General features: G+C 29.7%; 1 protein-coding gene across 1 annotated transcript; it reads right to left on the bottom strand.

The window, feature by feature from the left end:
* Positions 1-1,345: 1,345 nt before the first annotated feature.
* Positions 1,346-6,617, bottom strand: LOC136974853 (uncharacterized). Its single transcript, XM_067269833.1, has 5 exons — positions 6,583-6,617; positions 6,403-6,446; positions 6,280-6,317; positions 3,096-4,607; positions 1,346-1,751 (listed from the first exon to the last, which is right to left on the bottom strand). Exons 2-5 carry the CDS (start codon positions 6,425-6,427, stop codon positions 1,548-1,550), a joined length of 1,779 nt encoding a protein of 592 aa, XP_067125934.1. The 5' UTR covers positions 6,428-6,446; positions 6,583-6,617; the 3' UTR covers positions 1,346-1,547.
* Positions 6,618-25,359: the final 18,742 nt, after the last annotated feature.

The raw sequence follows: 25,359 nt of genomic DNA, 5'->3' as shown, positions 1-25,359 counted from the left end.
TGGAATGGAGAATTCCCGAAGTCAATTCTTGAGAAGTTGTCATACCGAGAAAATGCCCACGTTTATCGGGCATGTCTCGAATTAACCAGAATGTTCAGTCGTTCGTCTACGAATAGAAAACAAATTTCAAGAAATATCGTTTAATTATGACTGCTAAATTCTAGTTATAAACATGATAAGGAAGTTAAAGCGCCACTTTAATGCTCCAAAAATATTTCTTAAAGCATTTTGTAAATTTTTATTAAAAAACATAAATAATTAAATTTTTACATGTACATGAAAATTTAGAAGTTAATACAATTAATTTGTAAATATCAATATACATGTAATAGAGTAATATATAGGTAAGATAATAGAGCATTTTCGAATTTATTTTTTGTTTCATCTTATTGCCTCATTACTTTTCTATTCGTTTCTGTTTATGTAATCAATCCTTAATATGTAAAAACTAAGATTTCAATAAATTGCTATTGCTTTTTTAAACATTTTCTGTCCCATGAGCACTAACAGGACTTTTCTTTCGTGTCCCCATTATTGGTTCAGCCAGATTCACAATAGGAGCAGCGGTTGGTGCATGATGTGTCCGATATGTCCGGGACAAACCGCACATGAAAAATTCCTGTTTTTTAACCTGGACTCGAACTCGAATCCTGAAAAAGAGGAGACTGATGCTTTTACCCCTCGGGTCTTCCAGTCATTTATACGGATATTGAAATTGTAAAGGTTTAAGATGTGATTAATGTAGCAACTTAAAGGATGTATAAGTGTTAATATATGAAATAATTGTTTAGTATTAAGTCATATTTTAAATTGTCAAAGTTTTTATGTTTTGAAAATTTATAATAAACCTTTCTAATTAAATTGAATTGAAAAAAACAGGAAATATTTTTGTTATATTAGTGAAATTATTTAATTTTAAAATTTCTGGCAAATTTTCACAAAATTAAATATGCTCTTATTTACATATTTAAAAGATTTTAACTTTCTATTTTATTATAACATCCTTCATTACATTCTAAAGTTGCAAATAAATCAAATGTTTATAATTTAAGTTATTCATAAAACTTTCTCATGCGGTAACAAAGCACACGAAAATGATATTTAAAAAAAATAGCCGACTAAATTAATTTATTTTTTGATTTTCTAAAAAAGATTTATATTAAATGTTTTAATTAAAAGTTACATAATATTAATGCTGCATGTTTATTTTAAATATTTATGAATATGAAAAATATCATGGGAATCTATAAAAAGATATTAAATTAATGAAATATAATCACGTTTCTTAAAAGAACTTAAATATATTTCTTAAAACTATCCTACATTACTTTTTCGTATTGCGGTTAAAGCACAAACCCATTTTAAAGACCTTTTCTCAATATTCTTAACATCATAATTAGATGATGAATTTTATATTATATATGAACTTTTTATGATACTGAAAAATACATGATACATGAAACCGGTGATTAATTTCATAATCTCCTCAATTTAAGTCTCAATGATTTCTCAAAGTCCGTTTTAGAAATTATTTCCTTATAATAATTTCAAATACTTCGGTTCTTTTTTTCTTCGTTGTCTATTTTCGGTGGATCTTTGAATAAAGCGGCATTTAGTTCAAAGAAATTCTTTGCATCGTCGCATTTGACATTGTACCACCAATCACAGGTAAAAAATTCTTGATTGAAGATGGTTCCGTTCGGGCACATGAAACTGTGACGTCTCATATCCATGTCACACGTATGAAATATCTGTATCAAAATAGATGTATGAAAACTTACTGTAACGTTTTAAATATATATAAAATAATTTACTTAAACTGTTAAAACTAAGTCATAATTCTATTAAGAGTTGAAACTAAAATAAGTAAAATAAAATATTGAAACTTGATGATGTAAAGTAATCTCTTTTTCACGCATTATTTTTGAAATTGTAATTTAAAAGACAAGGACATTTATGTCATGTCCAGTATGCAGTATTGTCGTGTCAACTATGATTTTACAAGATCGTTAACATGCTATATTTGATTTAAAACGATGCTCCACCAAAGTTTTTGACATAGAAACCTCAAAATTTTCGTGACTAGAAAGATGGGTGTCAATATGAAATCTTAAAAAAGTCACAAGGACAAACAAATGAAATCGTAAGAAAAAGCGAAATGTATCTATATACTTAAATCTGTGTATAGTATCTGAGTATATATCGAAATATGAGAGCAAAATATATCTTTAAATTTTTCACTTAAAAATTTCTTATTAATTCGTAATATAGAACCAATTGCGGTTCTCTTGTCAAGCACACAGAATATATTTATAAATTGAAAAATAAAGAACATCAATATCCTGGAAAGATTAACTTCGAAAATATTTATCTTACATGCCTAAACCACAGTTGTGTCAAGGATTGGTGGAATAAGGCAACACAACACTTGGGCGAGCTGCAAAGAGGATACCTTCCGGGAGGACTTTCTATGGAAAACTAGACTTCTATAGGGAAACTATATCCTAAAAATATGACGTTTATTTCATCAAAATTTTCGAAATATGCGCTACAAAATAATATGAATTCAATCGAACTAACTCGTTTTGAAATTTTTTAAGACCTTTGGCCTAGTTTTATTTAAGAATATACAACGTAAATAGATAATTTCCGAGGAATTCGACTGAATATTTTCTGATTTCAATTAATTGATACGTGATCCTAACAATAATCTAATTTCACTTGATGTGAACTAACAACTTTCTAACTGTCAAATGAACTTATAATCTTCATAAAATCATAACATAAAGAACTTTTTAAAATTTTGACCTCTTCTGCTGTTTATGCACTAAAAGGGCTTTTATCCAGGCATATGGGGGATTATAGTTGGAAAATATCCATGGCTGCGATTTAAAAATTGACATGAAAAATTTTATTTTTTGAAATAGTCTGAATTATTTCATTAAGTATAAAAATATATTTGTGAAAAATTGCAATAATTTATGTATATTTTTTTAATCGAAATGTTTGGTCACTACTATGCTAAATCATGAAAATAATTTCTGTTAATCTGAAATTTCTTATCTCAAAACCTAATGAATTGAAAAGACACTTACTTGGCAACCTGTATCCATATCAGCATAAAAACCTGGCATTTTGAATTCTCGACAATTGAATTTTGTATATGGGATCTCACTGTAATTAGGGTAATCTGCTCCGGCTCTTCCCGGTACACTGCTTGGTCCAAATGGTTCTCCATTGCCTAAATAACCATAATTTCCAGGTATCTGCGGGGCTGCAGGAACACTGGGACCAGTTTTATCGTTTATAGTGAATGCTGGCTGAGTTACCGCTTGCTGAGACTGATATACTGCTTTTTGTTGAGATGGAGATGGCACATTGCGATCGTACGAATTTTCAGATATCAAGTAATACGAAGCGTCCGGGGATGTAGCAGTATAGCTGGAATCATAATTAGTCTGCCTAACTCCTTGAGTTGTTTGTTTGAAATTCGTTACGTATCCATATTGGCTACTAATAGGTTTCTTGATCTCTACAGGCTTCTTCGACTGTTCTTGCTTCGGATGTTCCTCGGCTTGATAAAAGGCAAAACTGTGAGATGGTGCTCTACGTCCTTCCACTATGGTTTTATAAGCATACGTTGGCTTTTTCGTTAGAGGAAGACTTTTTGTTATAACTATTGTAGTCGGATGTTTAGCATCTTGAAAATATTTATTAGTAGAATCTAAGTCTATTATGTAAGTTTTAGTTTGAGTTTTGGCAGGTTTGTAGACATTTGGTACAAAAGTAGTAACAGGTCTGTTTATATTTGGCTTAATAGTCTTGACAGATTTATTGATGTTTGGTATATAAGTAGTAAGAGGTTTATTGATATTTGGTTTATTAGTCTGAGTAGGTCTATTGATGTTTGGTGCCTGAGTCGTTGGTAGTTTTTGAAATTGAAAATCGTACTCGTTCTTTTGAACACGGCGTGGAGGTGCCAGTTGCTTATCAGAATATATTTCTTTTTCGGAACTATATAATACTCTTTCCCGAGTTTCTGACTTGGTCAATTGAGACTCATTTTCTCCTTGTTTTATAGTTTCACTTACGTTTAATTTGTCTATGGGTAAATAGGTTGTAACTTCTGGACGAATAACAACAGTTTGTGACTTGATTTCTTTCGATTCAGATTTGATTCGTTCTTCCTTAGCAGTTATTGAACTTGTAGCTGTTTTCAGTATTTTAGGTTTGCTAGTTGGCGTTTTCTGATCGAGTGGATGACGTTCCAAAGGACTGAATCCGTATTGTATTCGCGGAGGTTGTGATGTTTCGGTATTTTGAATTTCTTTTCGTGGAGGTGGAAATCTAAAATGTACTTTCAAATCGTTTTTTGTATCTTTTCTTATATTTATATTTTCATAATTTAGACGAGGTTTATCTTCAAAAATAACTAAAGGTTGATCATTATCGTCATCGTCATTGTCATCATTATTCCGAACATCTAGTTCGTCTTCGTTTGCCTGAACGACAAAAGGTCTAGATTCGGATTGTTGTAATTCGGCAAAAAGTCTATCTGTATGGCTAACATCACTGGGATGATATAGAGAAAATACTGGATCAAATACCTAAAAATATATAATTACTTTCTGAAATCATATTTTGTTGTTATTATATAGATCCAAAATCACATAAAATACTATTAAAACTTTCATTCTAATTAAGCCTAAGTTGTATTTTAAATTATTAATTTAATGAAAATATTTAAATATTCTGTTTAAAAAAATTAAATTATAATTACTAATAAAATAGAAAACTAATTTTTTTGCAAATCTATTAATTTAACATGTAAAACATTAAGTCAGTTTACAGAATACATAAATTTATGAGTGGGAAAAAATATTAAAATTTACCATGCAAATAAGTTATAATCTTATAATTAAGATATAATATTTCAAATAAAATGATAATTTAACTATAAATAAATTTATGTAACTCGCTCTTGCTTTCTTCAGTCTATAAATTATTATTCATATATTATACAAGAAAATTGTAATTCTTCAATTAAGAGAAGCATTACTCAGTTATAGTTTTTTTTTTTTTATAGCTTTATTCGGTTGCTTTATTGGGCTTCAATTGTCAAATTGCAACCTATACATTCTCACTGTCGTCCTTCTGTCCTTCATTAATCTCGAGAAAGGCATTAGATAGAAGAAAATCGAGACCAGATATGAAAAGCTTAGGGACCGATGGCCTCGATTAACTGTTATATACGAACATCAGATCCACACCGGAAAGCTACGTAACTTTTTAAATTAAAATATGATAAAAAATTGCAGTCCGACATTGTGACGATGTCACAATTATATAGTCCACATTCGATTTTTTAAGTAATAAAATATGGTCTATACAGATGCCATTTAATTGAATAAGCATATAAATGCATTCTTCCTATTTATAATAAACGCATGTTAACACGTCTGACGTTTATATAAGCATATATTTAAAAGTCACCACACAAAATAGCGGTATCTGAAGGGATGTACAGTACTGTACCAGTGATGCACAAATATACTGTATATCCCTTCAGGTATTTGGAGATTTTTAAATTTAATACCCTTCAGTATTAATTTATGTTATTTATTACAAATTTTCCATAAAAATATTAAATAAAATATTATTAACCAAATAAAATTCATCTTTAAAATTCATTTAAATCTTTAAGAGAAAATCTATATTTAATTAATTTTTAAAATAGGTCAATCTTTTGCATTCGCAAATTCGTCATATTTTATATTTTGTTTTAATCAATTCTTAAAATATTTAATGAGGACGATAAAATAATAAAACACATATTTAGGACAATAACATATCTATTTTTTTTCTACAAGATCACTTTTATCAATATCATTTTCGTTACATATCGGCATTTAATGTAGGACGTTCAATATCAATGACTTAATCTCAAATTATTATTATTTTTTCCTCTTAATCGTAAGTTAACTGATTTTAAAATAAAATTTGATCTCTCTGCTCTATTTTGAAACAATTTATCTGAAGTTATGATCAATTCAGTTTTACTGTTTTTTAAAAGCTTTTTTTTAAAAGAGATTTGATCGTATCCTAGAGTCACCTTTTATAAAATTCAAGATCGAGTTTCGTGCAATAAATACTCATAATTATTAAATTATAGGTTTATTTCATAAATTTAAAATTATAATTGATTGAGAGTATTAAGATTTATGCTTTGTACATAAGTCTATTTAATTACTCAGGAGAGAAAACAAAAATATAACTTACCTGTCCGGTGACGAATATCATCGTGATAAAAAGTAATCCTAAAATAATAATCATAATTTAAATATGTAAAATTATAATGAATAATTTAAATTAAATTATTAAATTACGAATAAATTCACAAACCTGTCTCTACAACAAAATTATTCATTTTCTTTAGCTTATATTAACTGCAAAAAAGAAATTAGTACTTTAAGATGCACACTTTTACTTATATTTAATGAGCATTTATTTAAAAATTATACTAAATAATTAATTTCGGAAAGCTATATCAAGTGTTTGCATACGAAATGCATAATTTCTTACCTGAAAAACGGGTGTATCCACAAGCGCAACCGAAGTTTAGTTTGCAAAGTGAAAAATGCAAAGTCCACTTCTCTTTATAAGAGGACGTCAATGCCAAGGACCTAAGTGGTTCAGTAGGTCATCAAAACATACAGGAAAAGCACCCCGAGTAGTGAATCGTGCAGGAAGAGCGTAATTGTATGGCTCTAGGCTAAGCGTCTGCATTCGTTGTTTCTCGTTTGCGGGTCAACTCTTCGATAACTTCTCTATCTGTTAAAATGTAAAAAGAAAAAATTATATATATATAGAAAAAAAAAACTTTAAAGATTATTTTTTCGATCGTTCTATATAATTACCTTTTTTAAACTCTGCATACCACACTCGAAGTAATTCTATTTATAATTTCATCGAGAAATTTTCCTGAAACTGAAAATTTGATTAAGCCTGATCGAAAAACTGAAAGGTAATATCCTGCGTACAGTGAACCAATAGCAGATGTGTATTTATTTTTATTTTCGCGTGACTGGCCATATTTTTATGGTAAAAAGCACAAAATAGAAAGTGTGATAAGCGAAACGGAAAATTCAAAAAAATGTAAGTTTATCAAGAAACGAAACGTAGCAGAAATTGATTAATGCATAAATCAATGTAACTCACTTATAAATAAATCTAGCTTACAGTTCTTTCTTATAATAAAGCAATGACTTTTTTCTATATATATTCTTATAAATTTTATTTGAAAATATTAATTTTATTATTACTTTAACTGTAAGAAAGATGAAAGATAAGTGTTATCATATAATAAATTAAGAAAAATTTTGTAACGCATGAGTAGTTTTATAAGGTATAATCAAGTAATACGGGGCTATATTAAAATTCTGGAATTCGGTACATATCAATATTAGATAATTAGCAAACTATCCAGTTTTTCTGAACGCTATTGTATATTCAATCAAAGCACTTGACATCAATTTAGAGTATCGTCGTATCTGGTAATAATTTATTTTCTGTGTCAAAAGATTTCTCGTTATAAAACTGATTCCGTTACTGATCTTTCGAATATTTTTCTTCAATTAATAAATAGTTTTCTATTATTAAAAAATTGTAACTATTTTTACGACAGTCGACAGAAGAGAAACGCGTATTATTAGGTTATCCAGTTGATACAAACCTTAATTCGTAAGCAGCGTGAATGATGAGGAAGAAGATTAAGAAATTCTTATTACTCATATTTATTCAAAGAGTAGATTTCACGGTTAATTTTAAATATAACACACTTCATTTATAAGCCTACATTAAGAATATGTGTCACAAATTTACACTATTCGGTTTATACACAAACTGCATTTCGTACATTTAAACTTTGAGAAATTAAAAACTAATTAAGAAAAATGTTATGATAATTTATTCTGTTCATACGGAGAATATATTTAAATAAATTAGTATTTTATCAGAGTCTACGCCTTCTAAGTATCGAAGATATTGCTTGATCCAAGATCGTCGACCCGTTACAATATGTTGTTTTCTTTGCTATTTTTCTTGGACGATGTTTAAATTGTTAATCTGTCGTATATCGTTCTTAATGTGCTTCAATTCATTACTTTAAAATAAAAGTTTCTCTTTTACATTCTGGTGACGAATTTGGTTATGATTGTTTTTCTTGCAATTATCTACCAAATTATCGCGTTTTGGCATTTTATAATTAGGTAAGAGGTGTATTGAGTATTTGTTATTCATTCGGCATCCTCTCTTCAGCATTCTGATACTTTCGATCATTCCCCTTCCATCCCGAAATTAGCACATCAGATTTGTCCATTTTCTAGTTAGATTAAACCACTAAGTTTCGACTCCTACGTCCGTTCTGGGTCCATTTAATTTTTTAAAAGATAAACGGTATGATATTCGTGCACTTGACTTATCGTTTATCCTTATAAAATCATCTCGAATCAAACAATAGTGGAAATTCTTCCCAAATGATGTCAGAGGTGAATCCCGTACGTGGGATAACTCAGCCAGCGAATAATGGGACTTCCTGCAGAAGGATGGTCCTCGTCACGTGCGGATGATGTACACTTTCGCTAAATGGAAGATTGCTTCGGTATCTGGGTTGTCGTGACAACACGAAAATGTAGATGGAAACACAAATAAAGGGGTGAGAGAATATGTCAAATGCATTTCCGTATAGAGAAGGTGCGCTACACTAATTTTATCGTACTGTAATAAAACTAAAACGCAATCAGACGTTTAAAGTGGTGTATGTTTAAGTAGGAACTAACCTATAATTTAGCAAACATTTAGAGAAATTGAGTCGATTATACAAACAAATGGCTTGATTATCCGAACTCTTTAGTATAAACTATTCTCCATTAGCCATATTCTTATTATAGATTGACCTTCTGCTATTTTAGGTTTAATATTCTGCTATTTTCTTTTTCATCAATAAAAATTTACGAGTATTTTATATTATTTAATAATTCATTTAATTGATATATATCATTGAGTAACTTAAACTCCATTTAAAAGTCTATAAATCTATGTATAGAAAGTATTCACCATTAATTTTTACAAATACAGACAAACCTCTAAACAACGGCCACTGTCGGGAACACAAAAAAAAAAAAAAAAAAAAAAAAAAATGGCCGTTGTTCGGAGATGACCATTGTTTGGAGGTTATTTTTGTTTTTAAAAAATTCCTGTAAAAATGGCCACTCTTCAGGGGTAATCATTGTTGAGATGCGGCCACTATTGGAGGTTCGACCGTCTTTAAAATACCTAAAAAATATTATAGATAAAGCAAATAACTTGAAAAATTAGATAAGAAAATTTTCAATGTTCTAATTTTGCAAGAGATTTTCAACTTTGCTTAACTTAATGAATGTATCTTATCTATCTATCACCATATGTATTGTTAGACGGTTTGATGTCGTTTCGATGAATTGAGCTTTAAGCTATAGGGAAATAGTGAACTAGTTTCAGAAGAGATATATTATAGACTAAAACGGGTGCACAGGAAACTGTGACAAAGATGCATTGAAATAAATTTATAGACTTGTTTTAGATTTTTATCTCTCGTGATTTTTGTTACTTCAGTTTTAGCTTTGATTTAATTTAATTCTTTGTTCAAAATTATATCTTCTGATTTGCTATAGGCCTAAATCAATTTGAATTCTAATTTTATATTTGAACCAATTTATAGTTAATAAAATAGCTTTACTTGTTTGAATGACAAAAATCGATTAAAAAATTTAACCAAACTTTTAAAAATTATGGAAATTTTTAATTAATGAATATAAATTTATTTAAGATTTAAAAAAAAGTGATTTTCAGAAAAACGTTTTAATTTTTTAAACTCAATAAAGATAATTAAGAAGAAAATTTAATAAAATTAGAAATGTATATACTGTATTTAAGGTTTTTATAATTAATTAGAAAGATCTGCAATTACTTGGAAACAATATGAAGTTATTTAAAAAATTCATTTATATTTAATTTTAAAAAATTGTTAATACTGCATTTAAATTTTATATCTCAACACCTTAGTGGTGTTGAGATTTAAAATTATTACTTAAAACATTACTTACACATAAATTATGAGAAAAAATTCATTTTTTTAAAAATCTTCATATTAAAAACATAAATATAACATTTGTTTATAGATAAGAATTATAAAGAGAAATGTATAAAGAAATTCTACTGTTAGAAAATTTAATTTTCATCGAAGAAATAAAAATTTTTATGGATCAACTCGTGCATTAAAAAGTTTTGATTTCGTTTACATTTAAAATTTATTATCCGTAAGCTACTTTACGACTCAAAGATATTTTACAGAGTTTTTAGCCTTGAGGGAATTTAGAGAAGATTTTAAAATAGAAAAAAAACATGATCAATAGCTACAGCTATTGACCATGTGTTTAGTCTAAGAAATTTATTTTTATACAATTTTTAAAAATCCGAAAAATCTTGATTTAATCCACATTCATATTTTATATTAGAATTGACATTCATTTTCCTGTAATTTTTTTAGCATTTCTTCTTTAGTTTTTCGTCACAACGAATACGAAGTGTGATTTCTCCATCTTTTCTATAGTCATAAAAGAAACTTCGTATCCATTGTTTGTTCTTATCTCTCTCCGACTGAATCGAACAAGGATCTTTTCTTCCTCTGATTAAACGATAAAAATAATCAAAAATCTTCACGATAGCACAAATAATACACCGCAGGATTTTTAAAATAGCATTCACTATCGTTTCGTTGATTTTTAGAATACAATCAAATATCGATCTTATTATATTTACAAACATGTTTACAATACATAAGAAGAAATTCAATATCTTTCTGAAATAAGCTGAGCATTGATCTTCCTCTTCTTTTGATTCATATTCTTTAATAAAGTAAATTACCATACAATAAGTTTTTGTACTGTACATTAAAATAATTTAATTTTTAAATATTTTAAACCGAATTTAAATACTTACTGTATAATAGGGCATTGTTTTTGACTATCAATAGAAATAGAAATAAAAAAATCTGAAATTTTGAAAAAATCATGCCGAAAAACCCTATTTTTGCTTCGGTTTATGCTTGGAATGGATGAGAGCATAAACTTTACGAGTAAATTATTCTTTAAAAATGATTTATTTCGTAACAAAAACTCTTTAATGGTTTTATTTTTACATTATTGCTAATTATTTAATCACTAAAACAGTTTAAACGTTTAATTAAATATAAGGAATGTAATTAAATGAATTAACTCCATTGACATATTAAATATTAATTTTTTTATATGTAATTAATCGATAAAAATTATAATTATAGTTACGTTTTGTTTAATGGTTTAATGTTAAAAATATCTTTCGATTATCATTCTGTAATAAATAATATTTTATAAGTGTTCTGTATCTTTAACTCTGTCGAGAATAACACAAAATGAAGATTGATGGTCACTAGTTCTAAATTTATATCTCATTTTAAGGATTTTTTTTTTTTTGCTTTATATTTTTTAAAATTAAAATTATACGAAACAAAGACTTGAGATTAATTAATTCTAGGAAGAATAATATATTATTGATAAATTTAAACGTTTACATAAGAAACGAGGACAGATGAATAATAATCAGTGGGTGTCGCAAAGTTCATTATTCTCAACCTTAAAAAATAGAATAAACAAAAAAAAATATTCTGTAATAATTTATAATTTGCCAACTCGAATCGTATTTAAATAAGTCGATTATATTCATCCGTTGTTAATCTTTATAATCGTTAATTCTAGTTAAAGATGTCAATATAATTAACCGAAACATTACTGGATACTGTTATCTATGGATGAATGCCCTTAATTTAGACAAATATATTTGACATAGTTGTACTGTACATTCGGCAATGTTCTGTGAATATTTTCAAATCACGAATAATATGATTTGAAAATTATTTTTAAGATTTTTGAATCTTCTTTCGTGATAACATTATAAATGTCGTCAAATAATCTGCTTTGTTTTACAACTGGTTAGACTTTCGGAAAAACCACGTAGGTTTTTGCATCACGATCGACCTAAATCTTTTTTTATGTGGGCCTCTTCATCTTGACAATGTCATAATCTCCAAAAAGGGATTAAAATTAAAAAATATAATCTGTACGTTTACCATATAATCGATTTACCATAAATTTTAATGTTTAACAATAAAGTATTACGTATATAAACTTGACCCACTACACAGGTAATTAACTTACTTATGACTCATTTGCACTAAGGAAAAGCATGGATTATAATGTCAAAATATCTCATTGTAAGATACATATCTATTAAATTTTATATGGTATTTATTTTTTTCTGCATTATGTTATTTTTTCTTTAATTATTTTTGGCAAGTTATAGAGGCATTTCTTATAGTATGTATTAGTTTCGTTAATTATCCGATTATATAATGTAATTATATTATTAACATTTTCATTTCTTTACTTAATCGGTTTATATACGGTCAAATAAAAAGAATAGAATGTTTAGAATAAGCTTTAATTTAAATCATACAAAAGAAAATTAAATATTTGCATTTACGTAATTTATTTCTTTTATTATCGGTCTTAGTGACAGAGATTTATCTTGTGAAGCTTCACGAAACAGCATTTGCATATAGATTAGTTTAATTTGCTTCGTAAAAATTAAATTGTATACTGATAAAATATTTTTTAAATGCAATTAACGAAAAAAGTAAACTATTTTGATTCGAGTGAATTTCAATAATTAATCTGTAACTTCAAAATTTTAATGAATATCTTCCTGTTTGTAAAGTAGGTCTTAAGTCAATGTTCTCTTTCAATGTCTAGACCAGACTACTGCTGAATACTCTCACGTTTTTCTTTTTTAAACCCAATAATACTACTCTATTTATAACATTCTATCGAATCTATTTTTATCATCAATATTAAATATATGATCTTAATGTAAACCAGATCAGGAAACGATTAACTTAATTTTAGATGCTGATACCACGTGTAGGTAAGGAAGGCTCATAATGAGCTTATATAATTCCATACATTCTATTATGAGTTTAATGATTTTTAATTTTTAGTTTTGTAAAGGAAAGAACCTTTATAACTGTAGCTAATTAGTATTGTTATTGCGTCTAATTAATCACAAGATGAATGGTTTATCTGACCATAATAAGAAGACAACACAGTACTGAGTTAATTAAACTTTTAAATATTAGTCTCTATAAAAGATTTATTGTGAATCTTAAAATTAAAATGAATAATTTGTTTCCTTTAAAAATAAATATAATAAATTCTTTCACTACACGCCTTTTTTTCATCGTCCATTTGTTTTTATATACAGTATATACTGTATATAATGAAGAAATTATACGGTATGTACTGTATAATTTCTTTATTCTAAGCCACCAAGTCAATAATAATATTTTATCAACAACTTAACGTGTTCTACTTTATTCTTGTTTTTGTAGTGATATCATAGGGTCAAGTTACATTGAACTTCAGCATTTGTTTTTAAATTTAATTTACATTTTATGTATGTAAATGGCCTTTTTTTTACTTAATCCTCGTTATAATATTAAAAATGTAGTTATGGAAAAAAATATGTTAAATAATTAAAGTGGACTTGAAGCATGATTTTCGTATCAAATTTCAGATTTCTTAAATTTTGCTATTTCGAGCAAGCACAACCCCATAAGTCTATAAAGCATACTGGTGTTCAGGGCGAGGAACAAAATTTCGATCTGAATTAACTTTAAAAAATCACAAAATTCCGAATGGAATTCGAACCCTAATTCTTTATAAACAGGATAACAGATATACCAAAATTAAAAATAAAAATGACCATAAAGCTTGTGTCATTTGTAGCTATGTTTTACTTTTGGAGCTGCAATTTTCAAATTGCAAACCTATAGATTCCCACTGTCGTTCGTCTGTCATTCGCTAATCTCAAGAACAGAGTTTGATAGATGGAAATCGAGACCAGATACGGAAAGCCTAGAGCCGGTTTTCTTTGTGTGTCTAACAAGAAAACCTCTTCACGGGGTCAGACCGCCGGTGAGGCACACCCGCGAGCAACTAGCTTGCTAGTATTAAGTGGTTTTATACAAAGTTTTTATATTGCTCTCAAATGCCTCTGTATTTTTGTGGAGAAGTTCAACATTCTATTGATTATTTGAATATGTCAAATTTATAAAACTAATATTCAATTATTTTGTGCGTATTTTTTTTTAAAAAAATAAGCTTTTTTCTTTTTGTATCCTCAGAAGCAGTAGATAAATCCTATATCAATAAAGGAATTGAACTGTATTGTTCACAGATTCTTTTTAAAATTTAACCATTCTTTCCATATATTTGGATTTATTCAGATGCTATGTTTGTCTGATATATATATACATTATACGTATTAACAAATTTTAAATATCATTTAAAAACGAATACAGTAGTTGCAAATACAGTATTACGTTTATCTCGTTTCAAACATATCAGTTATTTGAATAAAAAAATACATTTTCTATCTTCTTTTTCTCATCCCTTACATTGTTAATGTTTTTTGGGCTTGATAAATATATATACAATACTCCTAAGAAGTTTCATGAAAATTAAAACAGAATACAAACATTACATAAATATACAATTACTCGTACATTCATAATATAACTAGAAAATTTCTATCACATGTTAAATCTTAATATATTTAAAAAATATAAAAATTTTTCTGAAGTATTACATAGCATGTAAAAATAGTAATGCAGTTAGATCAGGTTGAAAGTATGTCAAAGTTACATTTTAGTACGAATTTCATTTAGGTTATAATCGATTTAATGTTTATCTATTTATTTAAATTTTATAGAAATAAGATTGAAATTTATATCTTTCATCTTAAAATGTATGAATAAAATTGATTAGCTTAAAAGCAATTAAGAATTTTTTAATGATGACGATATGATAAAAAAATATATATATATTAATATAGGATTTATTATATCATTATCATGAGTATTTATCTGTAACCAAGTAAAGCTTGAATTAATAAACTCGAAGGTTAGTCTAATTAAATATTTTCCCATTTATAACTGAATTAAAAATATTTTATTTTAAATAATTAACAGATCTTCAAATAGAATTCGAACCCGAAAACTCTATCAGACCACCAAACCTAATATCCATAATGATCTTAGGCTTGGTAGCAATAGTCTAATTGTTAGATTGAGGTGTTTCGTCTTTGCTTTCGAAAAAATGACAAACTGTATTGCTCCAAACAGCATTAATAACTGAAAAAGATGCCTTACTTCTCATAAAAATACTAATTTAATAATATTTATTGTAAAATAAATATTTATATAATGTAAGGGAAAGTAGTACTGATTAAGAGCTTCTCTTAGTCAGTACTATTTTATTCAATATTAACTTTATTCAATATTATGTGACATTCATGCTTGAACGTTACGTTGATGCCAAAGCTTATGATAAAATTTATCGTATTAACGAAAGACAAAACTAATTACTATATTTGAAATTAAGAGGTTTTGTTTTTAAATTAGTCTTTCGTGAGTTAACTCTATGTTGAATAAGCATAAACTATAAGAAATATGAATTTTTGAACGTTTTGCTTTTAAATTTTTCATAATGGAAAACTTAATGTAAATATTTATCTAAAATATTTTCTTTTAAAATATCTTTAATTCGATTATCTTGCTATTATAAGCGTCAAATTTTATTTTCGTCCTATAAACTTAATGTAGTTTTTCTCTCTATTATTCAAAACGGTTTGGAAAGTAGTGTACGTTTCGATAACTCGAAATCTAAGATTCTGGTGAATTTAATGTCTAATACTTGGATTTTCTATTGTATTAAACTACATAAAGACGAACTTGAAATAAAATTAAGGATTTAATTCCTTGAAGAAATATACAAAGTTTATTGACACGTTAGACCCTCGAAGCCATAACACAAACATATATAATTAAGGGCATAACGCGAATTAGCAATAAAATTTTATAGAAACAAGTGTTCTTTTTTTAAATTTTCAAGGGAGCTTTCTAGAAACTACGTCAGACACGAAAAAAGGTGTTTTCCAGCGATTGATAACATCTAAGACATTGTATAGCAGAAAACAATGGATTGTCGACGTCATACTCACGTCATATATTTATTTCACTAATAGGATAAATATTTCGTATATATATCATATATATATATATTGTATATATTACATACGGAATTGAAGGTCGATAACAATTCTGATACAGAGCCATTCAATTTATTTAATCAACTTCTAATCGTTTGAAATATTTTAAAAACGAAAATGTCGCCACTAAAAGTTTTAAATTATATTGACAAAAATAACTTAATTGAAAAGTTTCCAAATGTATTAATATTATATTTAATAATATAAGAGTTATTTTTAAAATAAAATCTCATATTAGCCGGAAAAGTTATACAACTCGTTGCTGAATTTTTTCTTTTCTTTAAGACAAAGATTTAAGAGAGAAATTGACCAGAAGCTAACTCGTAATAACTTTCTACCAACAAACGATTTATACAAACTCAGCAGTTTGTAAAGATCATTTTGTCTCCAATTTCGTTGGACGTCATGCCTTGTGAAGCGACTTTAATATAGCTGGATAAGCATGGTCTGTTTCATTTCAAATGGACTATGTCATTTGTTTGCGTATCTAGCTGGATTAATGCCACTTTAGTAGACAACATGCCTTTTATTAGAAAAGATGTGTTGATGGCTCTCTTATAGGTGTACCAAGGATTACATTATATTAAATTAAATTATTAAGGATTAAATTACATTAAAATACAAATATTATAAATTACAAGTACAGATATAGTGAAATATAGTATGAAAATTTAAACAGAATAATTCTTTATTTATCTAAAATATAAATTTTACAATAATTCATAATTAATAGTCTGTTTTTACAAAGATCTCTATTACATTAAATATGATAAACAGAATTTAAATATAATTTTATTGTGTTTAATTAACATAGGGATGATTAGTCCAAAATAAAAATCAAGACTAAATCAAACTCTGAATGCCAGTTTTTACAAAACTTTAAATTAAAATGATCCTAGGAATGCAAAAGTATAGTTCACTGACCATTTAAAGAAGAAAATGTTTGTGCTTTTTGCCATAATGGAAATGTTTGTTAAAGGCTTGCAGTGACAAAGTTCAATATCAACATTCTCTAAAGGACCATCCACATCAATTACAGGTATCGTAGAGTAGAAATGTTAAAAAAAAAATTTTATCTGAGGAGCAAATAACCTGAACAATTAAAAAAAGCATATTTAAAATCGTAGATTCTAAAATATAAATAAATGTAATAATGATTTAAAATAATTGTAATCACTTCCAGCCAGTTACCATTGAGTTGATTATCCACAAAGTAATTGTCATACATGATGATACATTGCTGCTCTAGTGGTACATCAGAAGCCTGCATGCTCCTGGCTATAACTGCTCACAATCAGTTAAAGCTATTAAACATGTAAAAAATAAAGTCAGAATCATCAATGTATTCCAGAGTTACATAGAAGAGTTTAAAAAAATAGCTATTTTTAATATGAAAGCAAGAGAACAAAAATTAAAATTCTAATTAAGCTTCATTTTCATCTATATATATATATATTAGAATATCAGACAATATCTAAGCGAATATTTATAATCTGATAAATTAATTCGATGCTAACTGGAAAAAACTTAAATATTTTTAATGAAAATTTAAATCTAAAAATAGACTTTTTCATTTAATAATCTATCAACAATTATTCAATTTTTATGGTTTATATATTAAAAAAAATTTAATTTCCTGCGTTATTCGAGTTTACGTAATTCAACTTTTCCGAAAAATGTTCAAATGGAGGGAAAGATAATTCGCAATTTCCGGAAAACATTCTATTCCAAGATGGCGCCCGGCAATACGAAATGGAACGAATTTGAATCGGTCGAACGTTGCAATAATACGTCACGCGTTACGTCATAAGTTCTACGTTAGAATATTAACTAATTGCAAATGTTTTAGTTAAAATGCTAAAGTAGTCCGCTTATTTGTAAAAAATCGTTAAGAAATCATTATAAATAAACTTATAAATACGTAATCCGTATCCTTACAGGTTATAGGCCACAAATCTAGGTTTAAAGCATATCTAATATAAATTAAGATATTAAAAATTGAATAATTTAATCGCCTTTCATGTTGGCATTAATTAATACTATTAGAAATAAATCTTATCTCTCGAAATAAAATGTTTCTGTCTTTTCTATATTCTAACTGAGATTGTTACCAGATTACATATCAGAGGTGGGCAAGTAAGAGTTCAGTGGGAGCCAAAATGTAAGTTTTGCAAAATGAATCGAAGCCGCAGTTCTGTACTGTCGTAGCGGATAGTATGGTAAGGCAGGGAAGGATAGGGTGTCCCCCATCCGGGTTGAGAACTTGTTTTAAAAGAATAGATTTGAAATGTCAATATAATTTATTGCACCAACTTGGAAATAAATTACTAAATATTACATATATACAACTACATATTTTCACAAAATTGTGGAAATAAAATTGTAAAAATAATAATAATAAGCAGAAATTAACGCTTTCAGCAAGAGCCGCATTTGCCCACGTCTGTTATATATTTTATAAGGATTTGGCAGCGAATGTGCAGTGAGTAAATTTGGAAAATAGCTCCATTAGAGAAGGCGTCGTCTTGGGATTTCGGAAGTTGAAGTGTAGGTCGTGTAACCTTCGGCATGTGGTTCGGCTACTAATGTTCATCCCAGTTGTTTTCCATGTGCATGCACATGTTTAACGCTTTTTAAGCGGTTTCGCACGACAATCCTTCTCAAGTTTCTCTCATTCCTTGCAATTGTTGCTCGTTTACGTACACATTTCTGGCGTTTATTAATTAAAACTTGAACTCAGTTTTGTTGTTTCAGTACTCTAGACCAGGGGTGTCAAACTCAAACTGCTTAAGTGCCAATTTTTTGTCTCAAGTATGACAGCGAGCCAGATGTTTTTAACATTTGTAGCCAAAATTTTTCTAAAAAGTAGCCGAAAAGAAGCCGACTCAAAAATTCCTTTTTAACTTAATAACCAGAGATTTCACAATACAGGTACTCCTCACTTTACGACCGAGTTCCGTTCCGACGACTACATCGTTAAGCGAATTGGTCGATAAGCAAGGAGCTTGTGCCGGGAATATAGGATCGCTGTAAAATTATACAAATTATGCAACAAACTTCAAATTTATTCATAAAAAGACTATTATGGTACGCTATTAGCCCATTATAGTACTATAAGACTATTATAGTACGCTTAGTGCCAGTGGCGTAGCGTGGGTGTCAGCCGCCCGGGGCGGAAGAAAATTTCGCCGCCCCCTTATTTAGGTATCTCAATTTAAAAGACTAAAATATACAGTAATTCTAAAGAACTTTTCAGCAAGAACAATCCTCATTATTTTGTATCGCACAGGTTCAAATTTTTACAAGATATTATTATTATTTATTGTGAAATTTTGCCGCTCCCACTACGCTACGCCACTCCTTAGTGCGCATGTCACCATTCGCCACTGACCGACACTCAAACTGAGAAAGGGGATTCCCCGAATTGTAGGTCGAAACTCGATTGGTCGTAAGTGCGAGTGGTCGTTAAGCAGATAGGTCATAAAGTGAGGAGTATATATATATATAATCGAGACAAGTTGATAATATTAATAAATAATAACCCCACACAATACTGACCAATTACATGTCTTCCAACACTACAAATTATTGACATCCTGTATCGCAAACAAAATATACAAACATGTTGAAGAACACGACATTCTAACGGAACAACAAAAAGGTTGCCGTAGAAATCACAGAAGATGCAAAGAACAGTTACTCAGATTCAGTCATTCTACGGCAAGCACACAAACAACACAGAAACATACACATGGCATATATAAACTACAGAAAAGCATTCGACAGTGTTCCACACAGTTGGCTGCTACATATTCTACACATGTACAAAATACATCCATCACTCATTACATTCTTCCAAAACACTATGCAGCACTGGAGAACAACACTACATCTCAGGGTTCATAACACTTCCATACAAACAAACCAAATTTTTATTAGGCAAGGAATTTTTCAAGGAGATTCCTTGAGTCCTCTCTGGTTCTGCTTAGCCCTGAACCCATTATCCAACATGTTAAACAACACACAATATGGCTACAATATCAGGCATGAAAAAACAACACAGTTTACACTGTCACATCTCATGTACATGGATGACATAAAACTTTATGCATCCACACAAAAACAACTTCATCAACTCCTACAAATCACACATTCATACACCAAGGACATACAAATGGAATTTGGCCTAGATAAATGCAAAACAGTTCACATAGAAAAAGGAATCCTGAAGAAAGAAGATTTTGCACTTGGAAATGGAGACGTTATTGAATCCATGAAAGAGGGCGAGTTCTACAAGTATTTAGGATTCCAACAGGCCAAACTAACAGAACATACACAAATAAAGCAAAGATTAATTAAAGAATACCAAAGTAGGTTAAATGCTATTCTTAGAACACAGTTAAATGCAAAACACACAGTTAAAGCAATAAACACATATGTCATCCCAGTACTCACATATTCTTTTGGAGTTATACATTGGACTCACACAGATCTTGAGCAACTCCAAAGGAAAACAAGAACTACACTTACTAAGCATAAACAACATCATCCTAAATCCGCCACAGAAAGATTAACCCTTCCACATAAAGATGGCGGACGTGGCCTGATTGGCATAGTTAACCTTCACTACAAACAAATACAGTCACTGCGAGAGTTTTTCTACAAAAAACAAGAAACATCACAATTACATAAAGCAGTAACTCTAGCAGACTCAAATAACACACCATTAAACTTACACTCACATCATATGGACACAACACAACATATAAAAAGCATAGACACCATTAAGCAATCGTGGGCTCGAAAGGCACTCCATGGCAGGCATCCTTATGATGTGGCCCAGGGTTTTGTTGACAAAACTGCGTCAAACAGCTGGTTAGCTCGGGGATGCCTCTATGGGGAGACAGAAGGATTCATGATTGCCATACAGGATCAGGTCATAAATACTAAAAACTACAGAAAACACATACTCAAAGATGCAACACTCACAAATGACACATGCGGAAAATGTCACATCATGCCAGAAACTATACAACACATCACCTCTGGTTGCAAGCTCTTGGCACAGACAGATTATTTACACAGACATAATCAAGTAGCAAATATAATACACCAAGAGCTTGCAAAGAAACACAAATTAGTAGACATTCACGAACCGTACTACAAATACATTCCACAGACAGTATTGGAAAACAACACGCACAAAATGTACTACGACAGAGCCATAATCACAGATAAAACAATTTACCACAACAGACCAGACATCACACTCATTGACAAACACAATAAAATCACATACATTATAGACATATCCATTCCAAACACTCACAATATACAAAACGCATGCACTGAAAAAATTAGCAAGTACACAGAACTCGCCCAGGAAATAAGGCATCTGTGGAGGATGGATAGGGTGCTTATTGTACCTGTTGTTCTCTCCTCTACAGGTGTCATACCACACACACTACACAAAAGCCTGGGCACGTTACAATTGAATAGAAACACATACATCACACTACAGAAGGCCACTATATTGAATACATGTCATATTGTGAGAAAATTCCTGAATACAGACACACACACTGATACACTTCTTTAATTTCTGTTTTGGTTACTATGCCTTGACTTTGGTCCGGCATAGTACACAGCCACCGGTGTTAACCGAGTATATCTCACTTAACCCCCCGCAAAAAAAAATAATAATAATAATAATCAGTGTAGAGCCCAAACGGTTGAGTTGAAAGTTGAAATTTGGTACACAGTTAGGGTACGTCACGAGAACGCACACTAAGGAGGGGTTTTTCGAAATTCCTCCCCACGGGGAGAGGGACAGGATTAAGGCTTAACACTTCCATCAACAATGAAAGTGTTACGTAACAATAAAAGTGTTAAGAGAAAGCGACGTGCAAGACGCAGATGGAGAAAAAACGGGCGCTGGAGAAAGAGAAAGAAATAGAGTAATATGTTAGAAAATATTCGATTTTCAAATTTAAACAGATTATTTTTTTTTTTTTTTTTCTAACTCTTTCCGCCCTGTGGGCACTAAGAGGGCCTCTTGTAGCAAGCCCATTATGGGTTCGGCCAGGCCCACAATGGGGCGGCCGGGTGGTGAGGGGCGGGGACCGACATATCCGGACGGACCACCCCCCGAAAAATTCGTGGGGATTTTTCGACCCGTCCGGATTCGATCCCGGGTCCCCCAGGGCGGCAGGCTGCTAACCTTGACCGCTCGGCCATCCGGCCGCTGGAATTTAAACAGATTAGTTCGGTTTTACTCGACTTTTCTTCTTTAGAACATTCGATGAAAATCGAATGATATAATCAGAACACGTCGTGAAAATCGAACAATATTAGAACATTCGATTTTCAAATTCGATCTTTCTTTAGAAATACTTAGTTTGTTGATGAAATTACTCTCTTTTGTGACTATAACGTAATAATCTTAATCTTCGCTATCGTTACTTTAGCCCGAGCAACGCCGGGCCTACCTGCTAGTATATAATAAAATATGAAAAACACCATTTCTAGTTTTCCAGCAATAACTTTAATCACAGAACAAACATTCTCGGCCAATTTACAGGCCTGCAGCAAGTCTGTAAAATGATCTGGAAATAAGGATCGCAATACTCAAAATACAAGCATAAACTGTACTTTACTAATATGTCGAAAACACGCATTATTTGTGTAAAATAGTAAAAATTGTGCAATAAATGATCTTGCCAAGACTAATTTTAATTTGAAATTCGAAAGATGAAATAGAAAAAACAATGTAAACAAGAAATTAAACACAAAAATAAATCAAATAAAATAAACATCTTTAAGTAAGATGAATAAATAAAAATAATAATAATAATAATGAGTTCAACAATTTTGTTTATTAAGTATTATTTGTTTACAAAATATCCCATTTTCTTTGGTATCAAAATAATAAAAACATAAATAGCATTTTTGTATTGATGTCGCGCGGGCCGTATGTTTGACATGCCTGCTCTAGACTGTTGGCTGCGATCATTTTACATAATTCGCAATTTCTTTTTGTTCTTCCTACTTTGTACAAGGCTATGATATCATCTTTAGTTCCGACAATGATGTCACGCTTACGCCCCATGTTGTGGTTATAGTGCTCTGCTCAGCAATATAGAAATTGCATTAAATTTAGTTTTTTTTTATGGCTGTTTTTGCTAATATTCTAATTTTTTGTCAAAGTCAAACTGTTATTCTATTTTTATGTCATTTCATTTCCATTTGTAACAAAAAAAAAGAAGGTTTGAATTAATGGGTATAATAATTATACATAGACATTATGTAGGGTCAAAAAAAGTTTTGTACTCTTGTTGTTCATGAGAAAATGTACACTAGAATATTCACCTAAGTAAAAGTTTAATTTTTGTCTAGGAATTGTATAACTACAAAGTTATCTTACATAAGAGTTTATCACACTAAGTGACCAATTTAACACATTTTTAATTGTTAGAATAATTTTAAGTGTGTTAGATTGGTTCTTGGTGCAATAAACCCTTACATAACCTTCGTAGTTATATAGTACTAGCTGACCCGGCCACGCGTTGTTGTGACTCAAAATGTATCTATTATAAATGTATAACATTTCCCCCGTGGGGTGAATTTCAAAAATCCCTTCTTAGTGTACAGTACATTCTCTTGACGTACCCTATTAAAACGCAATCAAAAACGCGTCTAAAATAGTATAATAGAAGCCGAGTTCTTCACAGTAAGCCTTAATCCTGTCCCTCTCCCCGCTGGAGAATATCGAAAAATCCCTTTTTAGTGTATATTCTGTTGACGTAACCTATTAAAACGCAATTAAAAACGCAAAAAACCGCATGTAAAATAGTATAAATAGAAGCAGAGTTCTTCACAGTAAGCCTTAATCCCGTCCATCTCCCCCAGTGGGGGAATTTCGACATGTATATTATATAAAAACACGTGCGTATTCGAATGCAACGTTGTCAAAATTTCAAAAGAATCGGTAGGAACAAAGCGCCATCTGTTGGACATGAAAGCCTTAATCCATATATAAATATATTTTTGAAAGGGGGAAAATGGTGGTCTTCACATATGCCACAAACCTTCGCGGGAGTGTATTAAACAACTTCCCGAAGTTTCCAGGCAATCGGATAAATGGTGTGGTAATGCATGAAGGACAAACACAGACATACATTCGTTTTTATATATATAGATTTGATTTATGTAGGAGCTAGAATAACGAAATCTTAATGTTTGTTATTTTTGCCCAGGCAATGATGGGCCTATCTGCTAGTTGATATATGTTTTAATGATTTGGGTATTTCATAGCTTCACTAAAACTTATTTTTCAAATTTTGGTATTATAAACATTGTGAGAAAATTATACACCAAAGTACCACAGGATATGTAAAATATGCACCTGGAAATTTAGTGTGGAAATCTGCAACTGTTTAATTATCTTTGAACAATTATATATTTTTATTTTCAATAAATAATATGCAAAATTAATTTAGATAGTTGATTTAAATATTTTAAATTTTACTTTTGCATTCATAATGGTGTTAAAATAGTGATGTAACGAATAGTATATTCGGGTCAGGCCGAATACCGAATATTCGGCCAAACTATTCGGCTTGATTAACGCACATACGAAAATTGGCACGCAAACCATATTATGGCAAGGGTCGCGCATCCTCCTCTCTATTGGCCCGCTGTCACTACGATTTTTTCTTCCAGTAGGTCTAAATTATTTAAATTAATTAAATTATAATTATTAAAGTTAATATGAGATGAAGACTAACGGGTACCTCTAGTGCCAAATTGGTTTGTAATTTATGTAATAGCCGTAAATAGCCCAATATGATTCAGCAGTTGTTGGTATTTAGATGTAAGGTATAACTTATAAGTTATTTTATTTACAATCGATCTTTTTAACTCTTTAATTAAGCACTAAAATTTTGTTTTTACTGCGTATTTGTAGACTGAATAGTATCCTAAGCATATACTTTAGTAGGGACGTATGGTCTAGTTTCTCCCCAGTTGTGGAACAGTTCAAATATATTATTAGGGGTTTCTATTTGTAAAGTTTTGTGATATTTTGTTGCTATTGTTTTTGTCAATATTTTTAAAGTTAAC

The sequence above is a fragment of the Centruroides vittatus genome, unplaced genomic scaffold (genome assembly GCF_030686945.1).
Source record: "Centruroides vittatus isolate TY-2023 unplaced genomic scaffold, ASM3068694v2 contig_357, whole genome shotgun sequence".
Taxonomy (NCBI): domain Eukaryota; kingdom Metazoa; phylum Arthropoda; class Arachnida; order Scorpiones; family Buthidae; genus Centruroides; species Centruroides vittatus.
This window is presented reverse-complemented; position numbering and strand designations above follow the sequence as displayed.

Bases quoted from the DNA above. Each gene is read 5' to 3' on its own strand.
- LOC136974853 (XM_067269833.1), bottom strand. From the start codon at position 6,427: ATGAATAATTTTGTTGTAGAGACAG. The intron at 4,608-6,279 runs GTAAGTTATATT...ATATATTTTTAG, and splicing joins TGATATTCGTCACCGGACAG to GTATTTGATCCAGTATTTTC. The intron at 1,752-3,095 runs GTAAGTGTCTTT...ATTTTGATACAG, and splicing joins ATATGGATACAGGTTGCCAA to ATATTTCATACGTGTGACAT.